This window comes from Malus sylvestris, chromosome 1, assembly GCF_916048215.2.
Source record: "Malus sylvestris chromosome 1, drMalSylv7.2, whole genome shotgun sequence".
NCBI classification, from domain to species: Eukaryota; Viridiplantae; Streptophyta; class Magnoliopsida; order Rosales; family Rosaceae; genus Malus; species Malus sylvestris.
Genome location: NC_062260.1, coordinates 18,164,679 through 18,192,023, shown reverse-complemented (window position 1 = coordinate 18,192,023; position 27,345 = coordinate 18,164,679). Strand labels below are relative to the sequence as shown.

At 39.4% G+C, this 27,345-nt stretch overlaps 2 protein-coding genes across 2 annotated transcripts in view; one reads left to right on the top strand and one right to left on the bottom strand.

Moving 5' to 3' along the window:
• The window catches only part of LOC126622479 (anthranilate N-methyltransferase-like), a 60,416-nt gene extending 34,652 nt beyond the window's left edge, over nt 1-25,764 (bottom strand). Inside the window, exon 1 of the mRNA XM_050291334.1 lies at nt 25,595-25,764. Coding sequence (XP_050147291.1) covers nt 25,595-25,751 — 157 coding nt within the window. The 5' untranslated portion in view covers nt 25,752-25,764. The remainder of the gene's footprint in view (nt 1-25,594) is intronic.
• Nucleotides 2,877-4,649, top strand: LOC126622651 (caffeic acid 3-O-methyltransferase 1-like). The gene is made up of 4 exons (XM_050291426.1): nt 2,877-3,322; nt 3,588-3,898; nt 3,979-4,043; nt 4,139-4,649. The coding sequence occupies exons 1-4, from the start codon at nt 2,919-2,921 to the stop codon at nt 4,433-4,435; spliced, it is 1,077 nt and encodes a 358-aa protein (XP_050147383.1). The 5' UTR covers nt 2,877-2,918; the 3' UTR covers nt 4,436-4,649.
• Nucleotides 25,765-27,345: the final 1,581 nt, after the last annotated feature.

Genomic DNA, 27,345 nt, shown 5'->3' with positions numbered 1-27,345 from the left:
ACCACAAATTTGCTAAAACCGTTGTTGCTCTGGTAATTCAGGAACTCGACGTCGTCCAACAGCCTAGCAGCGATTGCCAACCACCGATCTCACCACAATCTTGTTCATCTTCGCAGGTCTAAGAGGGTTTTAGATCGTGCACGTTTTAGGGAGGGAGGGTTGGGATCGCGTGGAGTAGGGTGAGGTAGAAAATGATGGGTTTTATCCACATAGGCTCTATATTGACACGTGGCGCCTAGTCATTGTCTACGTGGGCGTCATGTCACCAGTTAACGGCTGATTTAATAGCAATCTAACATATGTATGAAACTGTCCCAAAATTATGACTTCAGGTAGTACTTTGGGATAAAAAAAACTTGATGTACCAAATGTTGAAAATCAAGAAACTTCGAGGTAGTAAATTAAAATTAACCTTAAAAAATGTCACTTTTGGGCTCCTGTCTGTACGGACCTTTTTTTGGGATTGTTTTATTTCTCGTTTTCACCTATAGAATATTTGTAATCTGTCCTTCTAGACTTTGTTGTAAAAATTCCCATCCACTAAAAAAAAAAGGATTAATTCTTCATTTTTCTAAGGTTTTGAGAACCTTAACCAACTCGTTCAATTCGGTAGTGGTTTGGGTGTCGCATCTAATAATTTCTAAATATCCTCATATATTAAGGGAATCAACTACAACTTACCTCAAGTTTATAACATGCTCGTTCTTATTGTGATAATTAATTAAGTTTTAATTAATAATTATATATGTAATATTTAAGCCATGCAATACGTACAGTTGCAGCAACATGCAGGAGTTGACATGTTTGCAATTGTTCCAAGTGGAGATGCGGGGTGGGGAGGAGTATGATTTAATAAAACTCAAACGGAGACAAATGAAAAGAAATGTAAGTTTAACATATTAATTTTATAGGAAATTTCATTTTAATCCTTATCAATTATGACTTTTAAACTAAAATCATGAGTAAGATCAAAATCTAATTTTAATCTCTTGATACATTAATCACCTCATTTATTAATAATATTTTTGATGTTTTAAATATTTCTCTTTTTCTTTCTAATTTTAATGTATTAATTTTATTTCATTATAATTTTCATTTTCATTTCATTCATCATGATATATTTTTGTTGTAATCATTTCAATAAACTAATTTTTTTTACAATATATTTCAACATACTTTGTCTTCTTCATTTAGGACATTAAATTCATTATAATACATTTTAGTCCATACATTTAGGTACACACATTTTATTATATACATTTTGATATAAACATTTAGGTACATTAATTCAATATAATACATTTCGGTACATTAATTCAATATAATACATTTCGGTACATTAATTCAATATAATACATTTCGGTACATACATTTTGGTATACACATTTAGGTATATTAGTTTAATATAATACATTTCAGTGCATATATTTGGGTACATACATTTCGGTACTAACATTTGAATATATTAATTCAATATAATACATTTCGGTACTAACATTTAGGTACATTAATTGAGTTTTTCAAGTTTGAAGAATGCTACATAAAATTAATAAATTTAAAAAAACTTTGGTTTGGTAAAAAAATATATTAAAATGTGTAACATCCCACATCGACCAACAGAAAGGAGGTGATGTGCCTTATATGTACATGCTCACCTCCATATAGCACAAAGCCTTTTGGGAACTCACTGACTTTGGATTCCATCGGAACTTCGAAGTTAAGCGAGTTCGCTCAAGAGCAATCCCAAGATGGGTGACCCACTGGAAGTTCTGCTCGCGTGAGTTCCCAGAAGCAAAACCGTGAGGGCGTGGTTGGGGCCCAAAGGAGACAATATTGTGCTACGGCGGAGTCGAGCCCGGGTCGAGATGTGACAATTTGGTATCAAAGCCAATCCCTGACCGGAAGTGTGCTGACGAGGATATCGGAACCCTATGGGGGGTGGATTGTTAGATCCCACATCGCCCAGGGGAGTGGATCCTCTATGCCTTATATGTACATGCCCACCTCTTCCTAACACAATGCCTTTTGGGAGCTCACTGGTTTCGGGTTCTGTAGGAACTCTGAAGTTAAGCGAGTAAGGGGCCAGAGCATTCCTAGGATAGGTGACCCACTGAGAAAATTTGCTCGCGTGAGTTCCTAGAAATAAAACCGTGAGGGCGTGGTTAGGGCCCAAAGCAGACAATATCGAGTTACGGCGGAACCGAGCCCATGATGTGGTGGGGCCCGGGTCAGGGTGTGACAAAATGTGTATATTAATAAATTTAAATATTTAATGGGAGACATTGAATAAAATACACATTAATTATTTTGAATTAAGGACATATCAAGGGACTATAATCAATATGTAATCTAACACTAGGTTTATTTTAAATTTCAATCTTTTTTAAGGATTAAAGCTAGAAAATTCCTTAATTTTAATATTATAGTCAAAGAAAAAGTATTATCGGACCTTGAATTAACCAAAAGGAAGTTCTGGCTTTATCTATACTATTATTAAGAAAATCATCATTGTCAACTTTTTGCCATTTTTTTCTTATTTTGCCCTCACTTTTAATACACAATACTTACATAAGGAGGGCAAAATAGTAATTTTGTATCTTTTGATAAAATGACAATCATTTCCTTATTTTTCCTATTTTATCCTCACTTTTGATACACAATATTTACATAAGGAGGACAAAACAGTAATTATGTAATATTAAGATAAAATATGCACTTATTAAGAGAAAATGTCTCACAATCATTTTTTCATACTCTTTTTAAAATGTAAAAAACTAATCACATTCCTTAATAAAAAACAAAAAACAAAATGAAATTGTTCATACATACAGAGTGTGTGCTCATTGGCTAGTATATATAGAAGACAAGTAACACATTCAAGTGGCATTAAGCATCACAATACAAATATAGACAGTCCAATGGCCCTGCAGCTGGAAGAAGAGGAAAACTTCGGCTATGCCATGCAGATTGCGTTTTCTTCAGTGCTGTCCATGTCTATGCAATCAGCAATCGAGTTAGGCGTTTTCGACATCATAGCAAAAGCCGGTCCTGGTGCCAAGCTCTCTTCATCAGAGATTGTAGCCCATATCGGCAGCGGCACCAGGAATTCTGAGGCACCGATGATGTTGGACCGTATTCTAAGGCTCCTAGCCAGTCACTCTATTCTCATCTGCTCTTTTGTTGCTAATGAAGAAGATGGGTCTGATTCTCAAAGGCTCTACAGCCTTGGCCCTGTGTCCAACTACTTTGTGACTAATGAAGATGGTGTTTCTTTAGGCCCCTTGATGTCATTCATTCAAGACAAGATCTTACTAGACAACTGGTCTGTTTAGTACTACTCTCTTGGCCCTGCTATGTAACCATTGTCTTAACCCTTTTCTCTTGGCCCTATTAATCGGAGCAATGATCCTGAATTTTGTCTAGAAACACTTACCACTTATTTATTCACAACAAATTAGAAATTTCCACATCAGTCATTGATGAAATAAATTGGTGTCATGCTTGTTTTTTTCTTCCTAATTAGCCTAATTAATAGTAATTTTCTCTTTTTAACTCTAACTTGGGTGGTAACACTTTGACATTGATAGGCCCCAGCTAAAAGAAGCAGTTACTGAAGGAGGAACTCCATTTAAGAGGGTCCATGGTATCCATTCTTTTGAGTATCTAGATTTAGACCCCAGGTTTAATCAAGTTTTCAGCACAGGAATGTTTAACCACACCGCTATTGTCATGAAGAAGATTGTTCATGTCTACAAGGGTTTTGAGAAACTTACTCAACTTGTTGACGTTGGCGGTAATGTGGGAGTGAATCTTAGTGTAATCACTTCTAAATATCCTCATATTAAGGGTATCAATTTCGACTTGCCTCATGTTGTAAAACATGCCCCTTCATATCCTGGTAAACATCATTTTCCTTCTTAGTTTTATTTATCATGCACGAGCATGCAGCTTAAAATAGGAGTCAATTTATTTTTGCAGGGGTCGAACATGTTGGAGGAGACATGTTGGCAAGTGTTCCATATGGGGATGCCATTTTTATGAAGGTAATTTTTCAATTTCTCGAGCATTAATTTTTTTTATTTTTTAGTTTGAGGTCATAAAAACAATGGTTACAATGTATCTTTTGATAAATTTGTAGTGGATACTTCACGATTGGAATGACCAAGACTGCATAAAGTTGTTGAAAAATTGTTACAACGCTATTCCAGACAATGGAAAAGTGATTATCGTGGAAGCACTTCTTCCGGCGATGCCAGAGACTAGCACCGCCGTGAAGAGCACCTCCCAGATTGATGTGCTTATGCTGACTCTTAACCGGGGAGCAAAGGAGCGGAGCCAAGAAGAGTTCATGGCTTTGGCAACTGGTGCTGGATTTAGAGGCATTAAATATGAATGTTTTGTCTGTAATTGTTGGGTGATGGAGATCTTTAAGTAAACTCCTGCTTAGAAAAAGTTACACCACTTCATGGAAGTGTACTCATCATGGCCTCCTGCCCCATCAGTAACTCCGGCCCATAATTCCTGTCTCAGAAACACCTCTGTCTGTGAGCATGATCAAAAAATTATTTTTCTTAAAACCACAAGGAGATATGTCATGAACATATGTACGTGTATATATCTGATGTACTAATAAGAATTATGGTTTGGAATCTGTTTTTCTTATTTCCTCGTCCTTAAAAAGATGTACTCATACAACTCGGAAATGTTTAGAGGTTCACAAGCAGCACGCATGTGGTCATATATTCATTGACTCTAAAATCCTCTAAAGTCATTGTAAACACAAAAATTCTATAACGAATGAAACGAGAACACGTTTATAGAGTGGATTTGTATTGATGAATTTGTAGGGTTACAATCTCTATTTACAATTTTCCTCTGATTCAGTCTTCAAATTTGATGTAGATGCATATGTTGTTGATCCAAGGGTCGCGATGACTTGATCTCGGACGAAGGATTGAGCGATTGCTTCAAATTTTGAGTTTGAAACAATGCGTGGATAGTCTTTGCCTCTAGGTTTGTGTATGACCTGCGGCAAAGGTGATGTTGATGTGGCATTTTGTTGATTCAAGGGTCTTGGCGACTTGATCTTGAATCGAACATCGTTATAAGTTTTAAGCTTTCAACAAACTCTTGAAAGAATCGGCATAAGTGCTTGTTGATTCTTTAAGAAAATGCTTCAGCTTTGGCCGAAAGTAAGCTTCAGCTTTGGTTGTATGTTATTCGAAGAGAGCTTTGGCAGCGTATTAGTCTTCAAAGGCAAAGGTTCTCCTTTTGTGAGAATTTTGGCCCTTCAATGTAGAAATTGTCGACCTTTATGCTTGTCTGAGGACCTTGTATTTATAGACTTCTCAAAGCTTGCGTTTGGATGGATTTGGCATTGATTTGTGTCTTGATTCATCCATGGTAGAATTTAGGCATGTTTTGTGTCTTAATTTTAGCCACTTTCCTTTTCTTGGCCGAAATCTATAAGGCTTTCTTGCCTATTTTGCGAGCAATCTTCAATTTTTGCTTGTTTTATGAAGATGCTTTAGCTTTCATTCTGGTTTTGGGAGCAATTTGGGCCCCTTGCCGATTTTAAGGAGATTTCTTCCCCTTTGCCGCATTTTAGGAATGCTTTTGAGCTTCCTTTACTTGATTTGTGCCACATGTCATTGATGACTTGTCCATTTGTGATAGTCATATGCCACGTGGAGTTTTGTGATGCATTATTTGCATGAAACGTAATTTACATGTCTACAAATGCCCCCACTTCAAGGCTCGTTGTAGGCATGTGCTTGTCACATGTAGGAAATGTGTTTTGGAAATTCTGCAATGCGAATATTCTAACTCAAGGGTCGTCGAGACTTGATCTTGAATTAGTTTGCTTCTTCAAAGGCTGTAGAGGCGTATTTCTTGAACGAAACATTTCTTCAAGGGCCGTTGAGGCGTATTTCTTGAACTGAAATGATGAATTTCTTCAAGGGCCATTGAGGCGTATTTCTTGAACGAAACATTTCTTCAAGGGCCGTTTGGGCCGTTGAGGTGTATTTCTTGAACTAAAATGATGAATTTTGTCAAGGGCCATTAAGGCGTATTTCTTGAATGAAACATTTCCTCTAGGGCCGTTGAGGCTTGGACTTGAATGATATGAAAATTTTCTTCAAAGGTTGTAGAAGCTTAATCTTGAATGAAATGAAAATTTTCTTCAAGGGCTGTAGAGGCTTGATCTTGAATGAATTTTTTTTGAAAATGGATAAATCGGCACATACTTATTGTGCGTATGATTTTCCAAAATTTTTTTGGCAAAATACATTTGGTATATTTTGAGGCTTGGATTTTTTCATTGTGGGTGTGGGGAAAATGCTTTTTTCTTCCTTGAGTTGGAGCCTCCTTCAATTTTGGCAATGAGGGTGATTTCTTTCAAGGTTTTGGAAAACTCTGGTGATTTCCTTCAAGGTTTTGGAAAGCTTTGATAATTTCCTTCAAGATTTTGGAAAGCTTTAATGCTTGTCCTTGGGTAAGTAGGATTTGCATTTTTTTTTTTCCTTTCCCTTTTCATATTTTTTTTCTTTTGGGCCAAGAAAGGTGTTTTCCCCTTTGATTTGGGAAACTTGAAGACTTGTCCTTCCCTTGGAGGGATTTCCTTTTGTATTTTGGCAAGGAGAGGTACTTTCCTTCGATGTTTTTGAAAATTTTGAAGCCCTTTCCTTTTTTTTGTTTTGTTTTGTTTTCTTTGCTGATTTTTGTTGCAAAAAAAAAAAGTGTTGTAGGCATAATTTACTAAACAATTATTGAGGCCATAGAGAGAGGGAGAGTGCGGCATAGAGAGACAAGAAGAGAGATGCATAATTGTGGGTGTGTTTTATTCCATCCCATTGTGCCTTTATTTATAGTAGTAGGATAGGTAAAAACCTTTCCCTTTAGGATTACAACATTTAATAGGTAATATACTCCTGATAGAAATATAAGAGATATTCCAAGTTATACTAGGATTTACACAATCACATTCTTATTCTAATAGGACTGCAACAAAAAGAAGTATTTTTTCCCCTTTATGGCCGTGCATACGCATTGCCTTTTTTGCTTGGAATTTGTTTCCTTCTTGTAGCTAGAATGTGCTTCCTTGTTTTGATTTTCCTTTTGCTATTTGGTATGTATTTCCCTTATAGCATTAGGAAGAAATTGACCCTTATTTATAGGACAATTGGGTGTACGTTTTGTCACATACCACCCTTGCCGTGCACTGCCTCTGTGCTTGCCATATGCTTGTTGTTGCTTAGTGTTGTAGGTTTTGCTACTTGGAGATGTGCCTTTTACTGCTTGGTGCTTGTTGTAGTGCATCACCTTTTACCATGTGGTGCTATGCGAAAGACTACAGCGAGGTTACGTTGTGTAGTGCCTTTTGGTCACAGTTTTCCTCGGTGGTGACGTTGCCGTGCAATGCAAGAAACTGCTTGCGTAATCATTGCGAGGTTGCGTAGTGCAATTGTGTAGCATTTTGGTTTTCTTTGCTACTGTAGCATGCTTTGAAGGACCGTCTTGTAGCTGCTCTCATTGTTGTGCTGCTCAAGCTTTGTGGCTGATTTCTTTTTGTCGTAGTGACTTTGTCATCGTCATCCTTCAACGCTCACGAGGTTTGTCTCGCATGTCTTTTGCTTTAGTGAAGCAATTTTTTTTTCATGCCGCCCCACTCTTATGCTTATGTTGCCTTGTCTGTTTTGTTGCAGCCATGGTATTTTTCAAGTTCTTTAAGAGTAATACCATCACCATTCTTGCAAAGGAAGGCGATTTGCAAGATAAGGGAATGACGTTGAAGCTTTGTACACTGTTGACTAGCCCTAAGGCGCTTGTTCTTCTTGCGAAAGACAACTCGATGCATATCAAGTCGTGGTCATCTGAAGTATCTTGGGAGGTGACAAATTTTGGTCAACTAAATACGAAGAAGAAGGTGTGTACATCGAGGATTCTTATCTTGAAACCTTTGCACCATGTTTGTGACAATCCACTGGCTTCATTTGAGCTTCTTGGCGATCGCATCCATAGCGGAGCTATGACTTAGAATAGCACTTTGTCGACTATTAAAGATGTCATCTTTGCTGAGGTTTACTGGGAGTGGTTGAAGATGTCTTGAGCCGATCCAAAGATATGCTTACTAACGTGGGCCTTTATCATGCTGTATACGCATCTTTGTTTAGTCATGATCATCATCCTTCTGTCTTTCGTGCATTCTTTGAGCATTGATGTTCAATGATCAACACACTTCACACAACTCAAGGGGAGATATCGATTTCACTTTATGATCTCCATAAGATAAGAGGCTTGCCGATCCATGGTAAGTTATTTGACCAGGTTATTCCTAGTGTGGAGGAATTTTCTCATCACAATAGCCGATTATTGCCTACTAGTTACCGATATTTGTCTTGGGCGTATCACAAGCTCTCCTAGGAGCCTTAAGGTAGGTCAGGTGTGAAGATATCTTCATCGATCCGATTTTGGTATTGGGGTGCCATGAAGTACAATAAGCCTTTAAAGAAAAATGGCTGCAACAAGACAACCAAGCCAAATGGAGACTTAGATCTATCAGGTGCCATTGTTTCAGTTAAGCGCCATGTTCCTACTGAGTTGAAAGTGTTTAACGAACTTGGTGTAGTGTCAGAGCATGTAGAAGAATCTTACCTAGCCACTTTCTTAGCTTGTTGGCTTTGTAAGTTTGTTTTCCCCAAAGATGACGTTAACTTTATCCATCATGAAGTCTTTAAAGTGGCTAGCAAGATGGCTGCAAGTGAATCATTTAGCCTCACCATTCCAGTCTTAGCCAATATTTATGACAGCTTGTGTATTGTTTCGAACTTAGCGAGCACTAAAGATTGTGCTGCGGTACTCCCTAACCACTATGTGTACGGTTGGTTGGGTGAGTATTTTGGCACTCATTTTTCTTCTTCAACTTTAGACAAGTTGAGGCATTCTTAGTCAACTTCAGCCAAGCTGGGGCCTTTGATGAGAAAGTACTCTGGCATGCTTTCTGCAAAGAGCCTTGATGATTTGCATGCGCAAGCGTTGTTTAGAAGCTGTGAATGTTTGAGAATGGATCATCTGGCAAGGGTTGGCTCGGAGCGGTGAGGCCTCATAGATAATTCACACCTTCGTTTCTCAAACTTGTCTTATTTTACAAGTTTTCGCTTGGGTTATGTTTCTTTGCGACAAGGAGACCGATGTATTGTTCAGCCATATAGTCCTCACCGTTTTAGTAGGCAGTATGGCTTTGTCCAACATGTGCCAAGCAAGCTGAAGGAAAACGCACAATTGGAATCCTTGTAAGCCATGTATGTGCATTGGGAGTCTTGTACCCGTGCATGCACAAATGCTTCCATCACCCTGCTAGCCAATGACGAGTTCAAGAGTAATCCAGTGACTCGTGCCTACGTAGATTAGTGGTCAAAGGTACACCATGAAAACTTAAGGATGGCAAGTGGCACCAATTCTTCTTGTTCACGCAATGATGCCCTGTTCTGCGGTTCTTACGCAGTTGGCACCTTTCAATTGTGCGAGCGCAACTCCTTTGCAAAATGGACCTACGACCTTAGCTCTTCAATGCCCGTGTTTGTCTTTTCAGCCTTCGGATGCTTCAAAAGAGGCTGGTGACGAAGATGAGTTTGTTTTGCTGTAACGTCAACAAATTTTGAACAAGCGACCACTTGAAGGTGCTCAGGATGATAGTGATGTCAATTTCCGTCATAAGAAGAAGAAAGTGTTTAGGCCTCCTCAATTTGATGGTCGTGCGTCACTTGAGAAAGATGTATATATTTCCTTCTTTCTTGTGATTTCTCCTGCTTTCATTGGTTTAGCTTTTGTTTCAAACATTTTTCTTTGTCTTCTTTAGGCTAGGCCCTCTTGTTCCTTTGATTTGGTGAACATGGGTGTTCATTCATTTATGGAAATGCTATTTGGAAGTAGTCTACCCACGGACGAGGAGATTGGAGACCCACCCGATGCAGAGCTTATTACAAATCCACCAAGTTGCCTAAGTTTTCCATGTGTATGCATGAGTTCATCATGCGTCCAACACCTTTGCCATCTAGCTCCGAGATCTCTCTTAGAGGGCAGAACCTTAGTGGCACTGAGGAGCTTATCCATCGCATCAACCTTCGAGCGGCTATGGATATCAAGAGCCACATTGAGAAGAAGATTTCAAAGTGCCCAGTAGAGGACCTTGTGTTGCTCAATGAGGACTTATCGAAGCTTATTTCTGGGATTGACAACCTTAATGTTAATTCCTCACTTTTGAGAAACAAGATTGTAAAAGTTATGGGCGCCTCAACTGATTATTCTTACTTGCATGCTATTTCCTCAAAGAAGTTGAGTCCACAGGTTAAAGCTCAACAACTTGCAACAATAGACTTATCAATTTCCCAAGTTCGGTCTTCTCAGCAAGTTGCTTCGGAAGGTTATGAAGTCACAAGGACTTCTTTAGCTTTCGTCTAAGCATGTCTAGAAGCGTTAGCTCGTGAGCGAGAGCAATTTGAAATTGAAGCATCACGACTTCAAGGTTTTCTCTTGGAGAATGAAGCTATACTTTCTCAGCATCAAGAGGAGATTTCACGCCTAGAGCAAGAGAAAGGTTCGGCCATGGAAGTGCCCACCTTGTCCCCCACCGATGTGGAGACTTTGAAGACTTTGGAAGGCTTGCTTGAAGATCGTCGTCGTTGTTTTAGGGACATAGCTTTCAAGTAGTGTCTTCTGTTATTTGTACTTTAAGCCTTCTTTGCTTTTTTGCTCATTTTGTAATACGACTTTGTAGCTGAATTCTTCCTTTAAAGAAATAAAGTATTCACATTCTTGAATTTGCTCTTTATTCTTCAAAGTATTTGTGTTTTTGTTGATGATGTAATTGTACTTGAAGTTTTCAAGTTTCAAGTTGCCTACGTACCCTCGGTTGAGGAAGGATCAAGTCATGACGTAGTTCAAAGGAATGATGGATTACTTTTGACGATTTTGATTTTTTTTTTTTTACCATACATAGTTTATGCTCTTGCGGTCCAAGGGAATTGGGTGTCGCCTTTTAAGCTCGTGCGAACAAAGAGCATTGGGTGTCACCTTTTAAGCTCGTGAGAACAAAAAGCATTGTTGCCATGTGTAGTTTAGGCTCTTGCAGGCAAGGAGCTTTGTGCCGTGTGTAGTTTAGGCTCATCCAGGTGAAGAGCATTGCTTCTTTGGTTTAGGGGTAGTAATGCTTCAAGAATTTTCCATTGATGGGGCCGATCTTTAAGCCGTCTTCTGCCATGATTAAGTAGGAGCCGTTGGTGTAGACCTCTTGTATTACGTAAGGTCCATCCCACTTTGATGTGAACTTGCTTTTTGTCTTGTGAGTTGTGATGATAGGCATTCGTAATGCCAAGAAAATATCTCCAGTTTGGAAAAACCTTGGGCGGACCTTCTTGTTGAATACCTTGGATAGCCGTGCTTGGTGGCATTCCAAGTGTTGTTGAGCTTCGAGCCTCTTTTCGTCGAGTGCTTCCAACTCTTGAAGTCGTAGCTTTGCATTTTCCTCTTTCATCAAGCCTTCTTGTATAGCCATCCTTAGTGAGGGGATTGACTTTCGAGTGAAAAAACAGCTTCCACACCATATACAAGAGAATAAGGCGTAGCTTGGGTAAGAATTTTATGTGTCGTCCTATATGCCCAAAGTGCTTCGCTTATTCTTTCGTGCCAGTCTCTCTTTGTTCGGCTGATTACCTTTTTCAGAAGGTTGTACATCATTTTGTTGAATGCTTCCACGAGACCTTTGGTCGGAGCATGATACATGGAAGACTTGTGATGCTTGAACTTGTATTTCTCGCAGAGCTCGTCCATGAGTTGGTTGGATGACTGTTTTCCATTGTCAGTGATGATGTACTGAGGCACACCATATTGGTGGATGATATGCTTCTTGATGAAACGGATGACAATTTTCTTCTTGACTTTCCTTCGGGGTACGACTTCAGCCTATTTGGAGAAGTAATCTCTTGCAGCTAGGATGTAAGCTTCTCCTGCGTATGACTTTGGTGTGATTGGTCATACGACGTCCAATCCTCATGTATCAAATGACCATGAAGCAACTGTAGGGTGTAATGGCTCAGGTGGTTGATGTATGAAGTTGGCATGGAATTGGTAGGCTTGGAATCTTTTAGCGTGTTCCAAACAATCATTCATCATGCTCAACCAGTAGTAACCCATTATCTTAAGCTGGAAGTGTAGTTTTGGTCTAGACTAATGCGCTCCGCATACGCCTGAGTGTGCTTCTTCCATGGCTTGATTGACTTATTCCTCACCTGGGCATCTTAGAAGTACTCATTCAAAAGAGCGTCAGTAGAGTGTTCCTTTGTAGTAGAAGAAGCGAGGTGCTCGTTGACGTATTTCAAAGTAGTGTCTAGGATCGTCTGGAGGCTTTCCATGCTCCAAGTAGTCGATCAACGGCTGTCTTCATTCTTTAGTGTCGACTGGAAGTACTAAGACGATGTTTGTGTTATCTAGTAGCATTTCAGTAATGAGTAGGATCACTCATCTTTGGCAAACAGGCACGTCCGCAACTTCATCTTCTTCTAGTGCCATACTTGAGCCTAGGTTAGCAAGAGCGTCCACCATTTGATTTTCTTTTCTTGGCACATGTTCTAGCATCACGACCTCAAACTTTTGTAGTAGTTAAGTTGCTAGCTGAAAGTATGGGATGAGATTATCTTTCCTTAATTTGTATTCAGTTAAGAATTGATTAATTATGAGTTTGGAGTCACCATTTGGAGTCCAATGATCAGCGCTTGGTACTCAACGTTGTTGTTGAAGTATAGCTCACTTAGTCAGAAGGAATAGGGTAGTACTTGTCTTTGTGGCGACTTTAGACATATAAATTTCGTTGCATACAAATGATGCATTACAAAGCTCCACGTAGCATATGACTCATCACAAATGAACAAGTCATCAATGACATGTGTACAAATCAAGCAAAGGAAGTGTAAAACATTCCCAAAATTTGACAAAAGAGAGAAAATCCCCTTTAAAATCGGCAAGGGGCCCAAAATCTCTCAAAACTGGAAAGAAAGCCAAGGCATCTTCACAAAATAAGTAAGAATTGAAAATTGCTCACAAATAGGCAACAAGGCCTATAAATTTCGGCCAATATGAGGAAGGCGGCTGAAATTAAGACACAAAACATGCCTAAATTCTCCTATGGATGAATCAAGACCCAAATCAAGGCCAAATCCATCCAAAGGTATGGCTTTGGAAGTCTATAAATACAAGGTCCCAAGGCACACATAGGGGTCAAAATTTACACATTGAGAAAAACCTCTGCATAAATCTTTGAAGACTAATACGCTGCCAAAGCCCTCTTCGAAGAGCACGCAACCAAAGCCGAAGCTTTCTGTCGACCAAAGCCAAAGCACTCCATGAAGAATCAACAAGCACATTTGCCGATTCCTTCAAGACTTTGTTGCAAGCTCAAAACTTGTAACAATGTTCATTTCAAGATCAATTAGCCAAGATCCTTGAATCAACAAAATCCCGCATCAACATCATCTTTGCACCTTGAGGTAAAGACGATCCACGCATTGTTTCAAGCTAAAAAATTGAAGCACGTTCAATTGTTCGTCTGCGATTAAGTCATCGTGACCCTTGGATCAACAACCTACGCATCTACATCAAATTTGAAGATAAAATCAAAGGAAAAATTGTAAATAGAGATTGCAACCCTACAAATTCATCAATACAAATCTACTTTGTACATGTGTTCCTGTTTTATTTGATATAGAATTTTTTGTGTTTACAAATTTGGCACGCCCAGTGGGACCCTCTCTGCCTCTCATCTCTATCTTTAAATCCACAAGAAACACACATGACATCAAGAAAGGATCAAGTTGTTCCCGTAACCAACGCGAAGAACAAGAACATCCTTGCCACAAGTGGTGGCACTTTAGGTGTCACAACCCGAAGCAAGGCAAGAGCTCTCTCTACCATGCCTTCCACCCCCTACATCAACTCTGCCAAAGGAGCAAGAACACCCGAGGTACAAGCCCATGATCACCCTAGCCTCACTGAGAGCACCAAGGGAAAAAAGCTCGATGTGGTACTCCGAGTCGTTAACTTCCAATGTCGACTCAAGCAGCAGCTTATATCTCATAGCCATGCAAGTCATGACTACTGGTGCAACTTTCATTGAGGAACAGTTAGCTTAAATGAATGAAACAATTGCAAGGCTAATAAGGATCGTGGAGGAAAATGACTTGCAAATTGACACACTCGTTAACCGACTGGAGGCACAGCATGACGAAAAAGCTGACCACGACCTAAAGGTTAACCAAAAAAAGAAGGAAACTGATGAAGATGATGAACCTCTGATAGAAAAAGCCGAGGAGAAGCTGGACCAAGCAACGATGCTCATGGGATCTCTTTCTATCCGGCAGCTGCAGATGATGATCACTAACACCATCAAGACGCAGTACGAAGGGAGCTCAGATAACTCTGTGCCGAATTCAAAGCCGTATTCCAAGAAGATTGATGCCTTGAGGATGCCAAAGGGTTATCAACCGCCAAAATTCATGCAATTCAATGGAAAGGGCAATCCCAAACAACATATTGCCTATTTCATAGAAACTTGCAACAACGCTAGGATGGAGGATGACTACCTTATCAAGCAATTCGTACGCTCGCTGAAAGGTGACGACTTTGATTGATACACCAACCTCAAGCCCAAATCTATCAACAGTTGGGATCAACTTGAAAGGAAATTCCTTAACCACTTCTACAGTACTCGCCGCACTGTAAACATGTCAGAGTTGACAAGTACGAAGCAGTGGAAGGACGAATGTGTCGTCGACTACATCAACAGATGGCATTCATTAAGTCTGGATTGCAAAGACTGGCTTTTTGATACCTCCGCCATTCAGATGTGTGTTCAAGGCATACACTGAGGGTTACATTACATTCTCTAAGGCATAAAACTAAGAACGTTTAATGAATTGGCAACTCAATCCTATGACATGAAGCTGAGTGTCGCCAATCATGGGAAAAATGAGCCAATCACCGACTTCAAGAAGGACAAGGTGTTTACTCCAAAAGTGGACAAGATTAGGAAGAAGCCCACCAAGAAAGCTTTTACTATCAACGCTAACCCCATCAAGCCCTCTTTTGGGCCCGTCAAGATTTCTTCTAAGAACAAAGCGAAGGAGATAAGGAGAGGTGAGCCTTCTCGCACCCAAGACAGATACAAAAACACCTTGAGGGAGCTGGAGCAGAAGACGTACCTTTTTCTTGACTCTGAAGTGGCTGCAATGTTAGACGACTTGTTGGAAAAGAAGGTGATCAAGCTACTCGAATGCAAGCATCCTGAAGAGATGAATCGCGTTAATGATCCTAGGTACTGTAAATACCATCATATCGTGAGTCATCTTGTTGACAAGTGTTTCATCCTTAAGGAGCTCATCATAAAGCTATCACAACAATGGCAAATTGAACTAGAATTGGAAGACACGGCCGCAACACACACTACCATAATTGTGTTTGGATCCTTCGATCTTGTGCTTCTCCAAATGACACATGACCACTCCCGACCATGCTCAAGCCACACGACACTTTTTGTACAGCCATCAATGGGGGCAAGCGACCAAAATGCGCTTACCGATGATGAAGAAGGATGAACATTGGTGACCTACAAAAGGACAAGGAAGCCAAGACCACAAGCCACAAGGCCAAAAGTGGAACTAGGGACAAAGCACCGCTACCACAACAGTAGGTATCCCAAAAGAAATAAGAGGTGCTAAGCCAACGTACGCTGGGAAACCTATGGAGCAAGAGCCACACATTCTTGTCTCTTTGCACGAGTACTTCCCAAAGGAATTCTTCCAATAGTGCATTACCGTTGCCTGTCACATGGTTAACGTAGAGATAGAAGAGCCTTCAAAAGGCAAAGTTATCGCCATCGAAGAAGAGAAAACCCTTAAGCCCAAAGAAGACCTGAAGACATACTTTATCATTGAGGAAAGGGAGATGCGAAAAGCACTCATAGCGGTCTTGACAAGTCCCGATGACCACGAGGTGCAAAAAAGCAAGGACGAAGGCTTGAAACTTTAACCACATGAGTATGCCACATGCTGTGCTGCCCATGATACAATCAACTTCACTGACGAAGACTTGGTGCTAGGGTCAAAGTCTCACAACCGTCATCTCTTCGTCTCTGGGTACGTGAGAGAGAACAAAATCAACGCATGCTTATGGATGATAAGTCGGCCATAAACATCATGCCAAAGTCAACAATGATCACAATCGGTATCATGGTAGATGAACTATCCCGAAGCCGCCTCCTAATCCAAGGATTTAACCAAGGAGGACAAAGGGCGATGGGCATGATCCATGCGGAAATGACCATTGGCGAACTCAAATCAAGCATGTTATTCCATGTGATTGATGCAAGAACTATCTACAGCTTGCTCTTAGGAAGGCCTTGGATCCACGGGACTGGAGTAATGTCGTCCACCCTTCCTTAATGCCTAAAGTTCTACCGAGAAGGGGTGAATGTGATACAAGGCGACATCAAGCCATTCATTGAAGCCGAATCACACTTTGCGGATGCCAAGTTCTACATGAATGAAGACATGGTACTTGAAGCTCTTAAAAAAAAGATCAAATCTACAGGCAAAGCCCAACCCAAAAAGAAGAAGTGGCAAACTGTGCCCAAGAAGTAAGAAGAGGAAGCCGTGCCATCTTTAAGAAAAAATGTGATGAGCTTGCTAAACCCACAACAACCAAAGGGAGTGTGATGCCCTCAAAATGATCAAATAGAAAGAATGGGCAATTCCTATTCGAAACTAGAACAAGCAAAGCCGACACATAACTGCTCATAAACGAAGTAAAGCTGCTAAAGACAAATGCAGTTTTACCTCTAGCACAGCTAGGCAACGCTAAAGTTTCAAAACCACCACAAGGTTTCGTAAAACCCTTGCCAAAGGAGGCGGAACCAAGCTTTCTTCCAACCAAGACGACCGAAGAAGGTTTTGACCCAAACGCCTACAAACTCATGTCAAAGGCTGGGTATGATTTCGCCTCCTCCTCAAATTTTGAAAAGAAGAATGCAAACACAGTCAACAAAAAATAACAAGACCTCACGAGACTAAAAAAAAGTTAAAGGAGCATGGTTATGGAGTTTACAACAACCAAGCTGAACTTAGCTTCTTACCAAATACACCCGTGAAGATTTCAAGCAAAGCGAAAAACGTTAGCACTCAACACCCCAGCATGAGCGTTGAACAAAATCAAAAAGAGCCTAAACCTGCCCCTCGAACATCAGTCTTTAATAGGCTGAATCATTCAAAACCTAGAATTTTGACACTTCATCACATTGGTGGTCAAGACCAAACTTTCGTCTTCAAGTGGCTTGACATGCCAAGACCTCGAAGCTCTGTTTTTGAAAGGTTGTCAAAACCTAAGAAACAAAGCAACACGGCTAGCTCTCCTCCATGATGGTTGGCCTTGGAAAGACTTGACGAAACCAAGCAGCCTTCTAGAAAAAGGAAGATAACTGTAAACATGAAAATTTTGTATCGAATAAAACAAGAACACGTGTATAAAGTATATTTGTATTAATTTGAATTTGTAGGATACAATCTTTGTTTACAACTTTTCTCCAGATTTAGTCTTCAAATTTGATGTAGATGGTTGATTGTTGATCCAAGGGTCGCGATGACTTGATCTCGAATGAACGATTGAACAATTACTTCAAGTTTTAAGCTTGAAAACAACGCGTAGATGGTTTTTGCTTCAAAGATGCTGCAAAGATGATGTTGATGTAGGATTTTGTTGATTCAAGGGTCGACTTGATCTTGAATCGAACGTCGTTACAAGTTTATGAGCTTGCAACAAAGTCTTGAAGGAATCGGCACGAGTGCTTATTGATTATTCAAGGGTAGTGCTTCGGCTTTGGTCGAGAGAAAGCTTTGGCTTTGATCGAATGTTCTTCAAAGAGAGCTTTGGCAGCATATTAGTCTTCAAAGGTTTGGTAGAGGTTCTTCTGAATGCAAGAATTTCGACCCTTATGCTTGTGGGAAGACCTTGTATTTATAGGCTTCTCAAGGTTTGCCTTTGGGTGGATTTGGCTTTGATTTGTGTCTTGATTCCCCCATGGGAGAATTTAGGCATGTTTTGTGTCGTAATTTCAGCCACTTTCCCTTGCTTGGCCGAAATCTATAGGGTTTGTTGCCTATTTTGCTAGCAATCTTCAATTCTTGCTTGTTTTGTGAAGATGCTTTAGCTTTCTTTTCGGTTTTGAGAGATTTTGGACCCCTTGCAGATTTTAAAGGATTTCTTCCCCCTTTTTCCAAGTTTTAGGAATGCTTTTGAGCTTCCTTTGCTTGATTTGTGCCATATGTCATTGATGACTTGTCCATTTATGATGAATCATATGCCATATAGAGCTTTATGATGCATCATTTGCATGCAACGAAATTTACATGTCTAAAAATGCCCCCACTTCAAGCCGCATTGTAGGCATGTACTTGTTACATGTAGGAAACATCTTTTGAAGTCCTATAATATGAATGTTCTAATTCAAGGGGTTGTCGAGACTTGATCTTGTATTAGTTTGCTTCTTCAAGGCTCGTAGAGGCGTATTTCTTGAACGAAACATTTCTTCAAGGTCCATTGAGGCGTATTTCTTGAATTGAAATGATGAATTTCATCAAGGGCCGTTAAGGCGTATTTCTTGAACGAAACATTTCTTCAAGGGCCGTTGAGGCTTGATCTTGAATGAAATGAAATGAAATTTTTCTTTAAGAGCTGTAGAGGCTTGATCTTAAATGAAATGAAATTTTTCTTCAAGGGCCATAGAAGCTTGGTCTTGAATAAATGAAAAAAAAAATTCTTCAAGGGCCGTAGAGGCTTGATCTTGAAAGAAATTTTGGAAATGGATAAATCAGCACATAATTATTGTGTGTATTGATTGTCCATAAATTTTTTACGAAAATACATTTGGTGTATTTTGAACTTTTTCCTTGTGGTTGTAGGAAAAAAAATGTTTTTCCTTCCTTGGGTAGGAATCTCCTTCAATTTTGGTAATGAGGGTGATTTCCTTCAAAATATTGGAAAGCTTTGGTGATTTCCTTCGAGGTTTTGGAAAAATTAAATGCTTGTCCTTGGGTAAGTAGGATTTGGACTTTTTTTTTCTTTCCCTTTTTCTTTTCCACAGCAAAGAGGGTATTTTCCTTTTTGGTTCGGGAAACTTGAAGACTTGTCCTTGGTTTGGGAAACACGTCGTCTGACTTGCACGCAGAGCTTGAGGTTAATTTCTCTCTTGGAAAATTCTGTAAAAGTATGGGAAACGTAGCTTTATCTCTTATCTTTTCAGGCATATTTCGCACACCACTAGGAAAAAAGGGGAAAGCCTTCAACTCGTCATTTTCCTACAGCTGCGTAGTTCTGAAGGGAAAACAACTTATGCGGGATTAACTTTGAAAACTGGAAAGTTTGGCTTTAGGGAAAATTATGAAATTTGGACACAAGGATAATCAGCCTCTTAGGTTCCTTATCCAATTAGCCTTGCATTAAAACCCTTCGGGAAAGTCGAATTATAGCCAAAAACATCCTGCTTGTGCAAATTGGCTGAAACTTTGCCATTTTTTTATTGGAATTTGCTTTCTTCTTTGGGTTTTCCTTTTGCTATTTGGTATGTACTCTCCCTTATAGCATTAGGAAGCAATTGACCCCTATTTATAGGACAATTGGGTGTGTATTTTCTTCACAATTCCTTGCCTTGCATTGTCTTTGCTGTTATGTCATGTGTGCTGCTGATATTGCTGTCGTGGGCTGCTTGCTTGGAGCTTGTTGTAGTGCGTCACATTTTACCGCGTGGTGCTGTGCAAAAGACCATAGTGCTGTTACACTGTGTAGTGCTTTTTTGTTACAGTTTTCCCTAGGTGGTGACGCTACCATGCAGTGCAAGAAACTGCTTGCGTAATCGCTGAGGGGTTGCGTAGTGTGATTACGTAACATTTTGGTTTTCTTTCCTACTATAGCGTGCTTTAAATGACCATCTTGTAGCTGCGCTCTTTGTTGTGCTGCTTAAGCTTTGTGACTGATTTTTTTTCCATTGTTGTAACTTTATCATTGTCATCCTTCAACGCTCACAAGGTTTGTCTCACATGTCTTTTGCTTTAGTGAAGCAATCTTCTTTTCTTTCTTTTTTCTTGTAGTCCCACTCTTATGCTTATGTTGCCTTGTTTGTTTTGTTGTTGGCATGGTATTTTTCAAGTGCTTTAAGAGTAATACCATCACCATTCTTGCGAAGGAATGCAATTCGCAAGATAAGGGAACGACGTTGAAGCTTTATGCACCGTTGACTGGCCTTAAGGCGCTTGTTCTTCCTACAAAAGACAACTTTGATGCATATCAAGTCATGGTCGTCTAAAGTATCTTGGGAGGTGACAGATTTTGGTCGACCAAATACGAAGAATAAGGCGTGTACATCGAGGATTCTTATCTTGAATCCTTCACACCATGTTCGTGACAATTCACGGGCTTCTTTTGAGCTTCTTGGTGATCGCATCAGTAGTGCGGCTATGACTTGGAATAACATCTTGTCGACCACTGAAGAAGCCATCTTTGTATTTTTGCTCATTCAGTAATAAGGCTCTATAGCTAAATTCTTCCTTTAAAGAAATAAAGTATTCACAATCTTGAATTTGATCTTTATTCTTCAAAGTGTTTGTGTTTTTGTTGATGATATGACTGCACTTGAAGTTTTGAAGTTTCAAATAGCCTATGTACCCTCGATTGAGGAGGGATCAAGTCATGACGTAGTTCAAATGAGTGATGGATTGTTTTTTATGGTTTTGATGGTTTTGATGGTGATTTTGATTTTTTTTTATTTTACCGTACACAGTTTATGCTCTTGCGGGCCATGAGTGTTAGGTGTCTCATTTTAAGCTCATACGAACAAGGAGCATTGGGTGTCGCCTTTTAAGCTCGTGTGAACAAGGAGCATTGTTTGTTTGGTTTAGGGATAGTAATGCTTCAAGAATTTTCCATTGATGGGGCCGATCATTAAGCCATCTTCTGCCATGATTAAGTAGGCGTTGTTGGTGTAGACCTCTTGTATTACGTAAGGTCCATCCCACTTTGATGTGAACTTGCCTTTTGTCTTGTGAGTTGTCATGACAGGCCTTCGTAATGCCAAGACAAGATCACGAGTTTGAAAAGACCTTGGGCGAAGCTTCTTGTTGAATGCCTTGGATAGTCGTGTTTGGTGGCCTTCCAAGTGTTATTAAGCTTTAAGCCTCCTTTCGTCTTGTACTTCCAACTCTTGAAGTCGTAGCTTTGTATTTGCCTCTTCATTCAAGCCTTCTTGTATAACCATCCTTAGTGAGGGGATTTGACTTTTGAGTGGCAGAACAGCCTCTACGCCATATACGAGAGAATAAGGCGTAGCTTGGGTAGGAGTCTTATCTATCGTCTTATATGCCCAAAGTGCTTCGTGATAGGAGCATATTTATGCGACTTAGTTAGCTTGTTCTTGTGCATTTGTGTTGTTATTTCTTAGTTAATTATGTATTTTAAGCTATTTTCGTGTGTTTGTAGGTCATAATAACAAAGTTGTCAAGAAAGTGCATTTTGGAGCATTTTAGAGCATTTTTTAGCCAAGATTGGATAGTGCAAGCATGGAGACATGAGGATGGACGTTTTTGAAGATTTGAAGGCCAAAAATCAGCATGTGTGTGTGCAAGTGTGTTGACCTACAACTCCAAACATCCATCCACTACACCCATTACAGCCACTCATTACCAAACACTTACCCACTACACCTATTACATCCACTCATTACCAAACATCCACCCACTACACCCATTAAATCCACTCATTACCACAACACTCACCCACTACACCCATTACATCCACTCATTACAACTCCATGCACTCCTCTCCCTAGCCTATAAACACATCCACCATTCACCATAATTTGGGGGAATAAAACCAAAGAGAACACAATCCACCCATCCACCCTTCACCATAACTCACCTATATCCATCCACCACCATAATTTACCACTCATCCATCAAACCACACCTTGTGCGGCAACAAAGAGAAGAATGAGGACCCTTGGACGTGCTTGCCATTCAAGTTGGATTGTTGGAGCGTTTTTAGGTGTTTTCTTTCTTTTGTTCTCAATGTCTAAATTTGTTTATCTTTGCTTTGTAAGTATGAGGAACTAAACCTCCTTAGCTAGGGGGGAATTCGAAACCATGTTCATGCTTGTAATATGATTTGATTACTTTCAGTTGTGAATTCAATTTACTTATCCATTTGAATTAAAACTGATTTGTGTATGTTGGTTGAGAGTGCACGCTTAATTTCCATGCATAAATATGATGCTAGGATATAAGGGAGTTTCACCTAATCGTTATGAACTTATATTCACAAGTAGTAAAGGTTGTTCGTCACAACCGTGTTAAGTAAATTCTTGGCATAAGTTTCATGCAATTCATAGTTACAAGTGTTTTGTCAATGCTTATGATTTTCATAGAACTTAATGATTCTTGCTTGTATCTCTATTATGCAATTCATGTAGGGAACTTGTGGGGAATGCTTTGGGTTGTTGTATGCAATCATCCAATTCAATGAAATTAGGAAAATCTGAGGATTAATTTAAGCGTACCTAATTAATCTGGGGTGTTGAGGTTCATGGTTTATTGAAAAGCAACTGGAAATCGTTTTATATGCAAGTGTGTCATGTGTGGAGAAAGACCTTCTAGCTAGCCCATCATCCATTCAAATCACCAAATTCGTCCAAAATCTGTTTTAAGTCTTTAGTTACTTGTTTTTACTTAAATTCATCCAAAACCAAATCCCCCTTTACTTTAAAGTGTCTATTAGTTAGTACTTGTTTTAGATTGTGTTTTTAAGTGTTTTAAGTCAAGATAAAATCAATTTTCGTCCAAACTTTGTGTTAGTGGCAGAAATTGCCTTAGAGTTGTTTTTAGGCAGTTTTGAGTCTCTATAATTTGTTTTGAGTCTTGTGGCTTTGTTTTGAGTCTTGTAAGTTTAATTTCATGCTTTTAAGTTTGTTTTAACATATTTAAGTCAGTTTCAAGTGTTTTAGCAATCCCTTCTAATCCCCGGCCTAGAACGATCCCTACTTACATTCTTTACTACAATTGACAACAAGAGGGTTTAATTTGTGTGTTAAGTTAATTTTCACATCACTTCACTTATTTTTTCATACCAGTCTCTTTTTGTTTGGCCGATCACCTTCTTCAGGAGGTTCCACAACGTTTTGTTGAATGCTTTTGCAAGACCGTTGGCCAAAACGTGATACATAGAAGACTTGTGCTGCTTGAACTTGTATTTCTCATAGAGCTCATCCACGAGTCGGTTAAAGAACTGTTTTCCATTGTCAGTGATGATGCAGCGAGGCACACCATATCGGTAGATGATACTCTCCTTGATGAAACGGACGACAGTTTCCTTCTTGACTTCCCTTAGGGGTACGGCTTCAGCCCACTTGAAGAAGTAATTCGTTATGGTTAGGATGTAGCCTCTTCGGCATATAATTTTGGTGCGATTGGTCCCACGACGTCCAATCCCTATGAAGTAACCGTAGGGTGTAATGGCTCAGGTGGTTGATGTATGAAGTTGTCGTGGAATTGGCAGGCTTGGCACCTTTTGGCGTATTCTAGGCAATCCTTCACCATGCTTTGCTAGTAGTAACCCATTCTTTTGAGTTGGAAATGTAGCTTTGGTCCAGACTAATGTGCCCTTCATAACCCTGAGTGTGCTTCTTCCATGGCTTGATTGGCTTCTTCCTTACCTAGGCATCTCAGAAGTACTCCTTCAAAAGAGCATCGGTAAAGTGTTCCTTTGTAGTAGAGGAAGCAAGGTGCTCGTCGATGTATTTCAGAGTGGTGTCTAGGATCATTTAGAAGCTTTCCATGCTCCAAGTAGTCGATCAGCGGTTGTCTCCATTCTTTAGTGTCGACTAGAAGTACTGAGATAACATTTGTGTCATCTAGTAGCATTTCAGTGATGAGTGGGATCACCCATCTTTGGCAAACTGGCAAGTATGGGACGAGATCATCTTTCCTCACTTCATGTTCAGTCAAGAGTTGATTGATTATGAGCTTGGAGTCGCCATTCAATTCTAGCATTGTGATTTCCATGTTGATCTCCATTTGGAGTCCAATGATCAGTGTTTGGTACTCAGCAACGTTGTTTGCTTAGTCGGAAGGAATAGGGTAGTACTTGTCTTTGTGGAGACATGAATACTACTTCTGCCCCCTCTCCGTCTTTTCGTACGGATTCGTCGAAGAACATTGTCCATGTCGAGAAGATGTCGATGTAGAACACCTCCTCGTCAGGCAAGTCATCTGAGAGTTTCCAATCGGCTAGGATTGGATGATCGACAAGGAAATCTGCTAGTGCTTGTCCCTTGACAGCTTTAGCTGGGACATAAATGATCTCGTATTGATTGAGAAACAACGCCCATTTAGCTAGTTGTCCCATCAGGATGGGTTTGGACATAACGTACTTGACTGGGTCAACTTTAGCAACCAAATGGATGGTGTAAGCATGCATGTAGTGTCTTAGCTTTTGGGCGGTGAAGACTAGGGCAAGGCACATCTTCTCGATTGGTGAGTAGTTAAGCTCAGCACCAGTGAGAGTTCTACTTAGGTAGTAGAGTGCTCTTTCCTTTTGGCTTTCATTTTCTTGTGCCAAGAGTGCTCCAATGGAACCTTCTTGTGCGGCAGTGTATAGGATGAGCAACTTTCCAGGCACGAGAGCTCTTAAGACAGGTGGGCTTGCCAAGTACCTTTTTATGCTTTTAAAGGCATTGCGGCAAGCAACATCCCATATGAATGGAGCGTCTTTCTTCATGAGTCGACTAATAGGTTGACCCAAGTTAGAGTTAAAAAGATAAATTACTATTTTTTATTAAAAACAAGATAATTACTATTAATTAGGCTAACTAGAAAATAAAAGCTAGAGAGACCAATTTCTTTTCTACAATGACTGATGTGGCAATTTCTAATTTGTTGTGAATTAATAACTTGTAAGTGATTCTGAAATGAAACTAATGAAAAGTTGCCAAATGAGTTTATAGTGAGTTGTGCATAATAGATAAGTTATTTGAAGTTATATTGGTTTCCTTTTCATAATAATTTGAAAAAATTGGAGCAATTTTGGCACAATTTGAGTTTTGGTTCCTGAACTAAAATTTTTTGAGTATTGCTTTCTGAACTTGTCATAATGTGAAGCAAAATTCCTTTTGAATAACATTCTTGGTGATTTTCTTTTAGAATAAAAGGTTTAAAGGGGCCAAAAAGGGAAGAAGTTCGAATGGAGTTATTCAAAAAAATTATTGTTTTCCATTGTAACAAGTTTAGAGACCAATATTTAGGGATATTTAATTGAAAGACCAAAGTTCCAATTGAACTAAAATTCAAAACTATTGCTCTAATTATCTCTAATAATTCTACTAAAACAAAATATAGATGAATAAAAAGAGAAAAGGGTTAAGACAATGGTTAATTAGTAGGGGCAAGAGAGTAGTACTAAACAGAACAGGAGTCTAGGACGACCTTGTCTTGCATCAATGCCATCATGGGACCTAAAGAAACACCATCTTCATTAGTCACAAAGTAGTTGGACACAGGACCAAGGCTGTAGAGCCTCTGAGAATCAGACCCATCTTCTTCATTAGCAACGACAGAGCAGCTGAGAGTAGAGTGACTGGCTAGGAGCCTTAGAATACGATCCAACATCATCGGTGCCCCAGAATTCCTGGTGCTGTTAGAATTTCTTTGTCCCACATCGGCCAGAAGGCTTGAGAACAAGCCATTTATATAGAATTACCCCACTCTATCACCGAGGCCTTTTGTATTAAAACCTCACACCTGACGGATTGAGCAGGTAGCCAAGTGGTGACAGTATCGGTGTTGTTGGAGTGGGCCCATGGCCCGTCTACCTGAAATTTAAGAGGTGCTGCTGCCGATATGGGCTGCAATCTCTGATGAAGACAGATTGGCACCGGGACCGGCTTTCGCTATGATGTCGAAAACGCCTAGCTCGATTGCTGATTGCATAGACATGGACAGCACAGAAGAAAACACCAGCTGCATGGCACAGCGGAAGTTTTCCTCTTCTTCCAGCTGCAGGGCCATTGGACTGTCTATATTTGTATTGTGATACTTAATGCCACCTGAATGTGTTTACTTATCTTCTCTATACATAAAGCCAGAACTTCCTTTTTGTCAATTCGCGCTTTATATTTTAAGTCTTCTTACATGGAAAAAAATTTTAGTTTATCAAGTGAGCTTAGCTTGCGGCACTGATATTTGAATTTTTGTTTAACTCCCTCTATTTTATACGCCCGTCTATTTTACATGACTCGATCAAACTTCCATCTAAATGTACAAGTGCAATTCTACTAGAAGTCTGCATAACTCTATCATCTATGTGGGGTCTGTCGAAATATTCAACTCTAAAAATGTTATAGAATTCCATATTCAATACAATATCATGTATTGAAAACGGGAGAATTGTCATGAGAATCAATTAAAATAAGTGACTAATTAAGAAATTTTTGTTGTTGCTCTACCTTTCAAATACTACACCATTGCGGAGGGACGAAGAGACAAGGATTGGCCTAGGGCGCCTATACTGACCTTTTCTTTTGAACCCTCCTCCAATTATCATGCTTCATTCATTTACAGTCATGCTCTTATTTGTCAACAATGCAACAAATTTAAAAATATTCTTTCCTAATTCCAAATGCCAACTTCCAAGTCTGGTTACATCCCACCACTATTATTATATTTATATGACATCAAATTAATAATCTTTGATATTTGATAAACAACCTTAACTTTTTTTTTTTGTTTTAGTACAACGAATATATTTTACACTAAAAGGAGGGGAGAGTTAGGTTAAGCCATACAATGGCAATGTAGTTTGGTATTGAATTCGCCATCCACGAGATTCGAACCTAAGACCTCTCACTTACAAGTAAAGAGGAATACTATCAGACCGTAGTAATGAATGACTATAAACAACCTTAACATTAAACCTTCACTCATAAATTAAAAAAATATATATCTACATTAAACCTTCACTTATAAATTTAAAAAAAAAACTACTTTGATCTTTCTCTTTCACGGTGCAACCCAAAAGCAGGACTCCAAATGTACAAAGCTATTCCTCTTCTCATTTTTGAAATTCATATATATAGTCAAATACCAAAATTCAAATTCATTCGACAACTATAAGATTTGTAAAATCTATCTTGTTGTATATAACTTTGTATTGTTTATCTTCTATCTTACCTCTTATTTATGTGTTAGTGTTTAGAGATTTTTTTGT

Excerpts from the sequence above, each read along its gene's own strand:
- LOC126622651 (XM_050291426.1), top strand. The coding sequence starts at position 2,919 with ATGGCCCTGCAGCTGGAAGAAGAGGAAAACTTCGGCTATGCCATGCAG. Across the intron at positions 3,323-3,587 it reads AAGATCTTACTAGACAACTG|GCCCCAGCTAAAAGAAGCAG; the intron begins GTCTGTTTAGTA and ends TGACATTGATAG. Across the intron at positions 4,044-4,138 it reads GGGATGCCATTTTTATGAAG|TGGATACTTCACGATTGGAA; the intron begins GTAATTTTTCAA and ends ATAAATTTGTAG.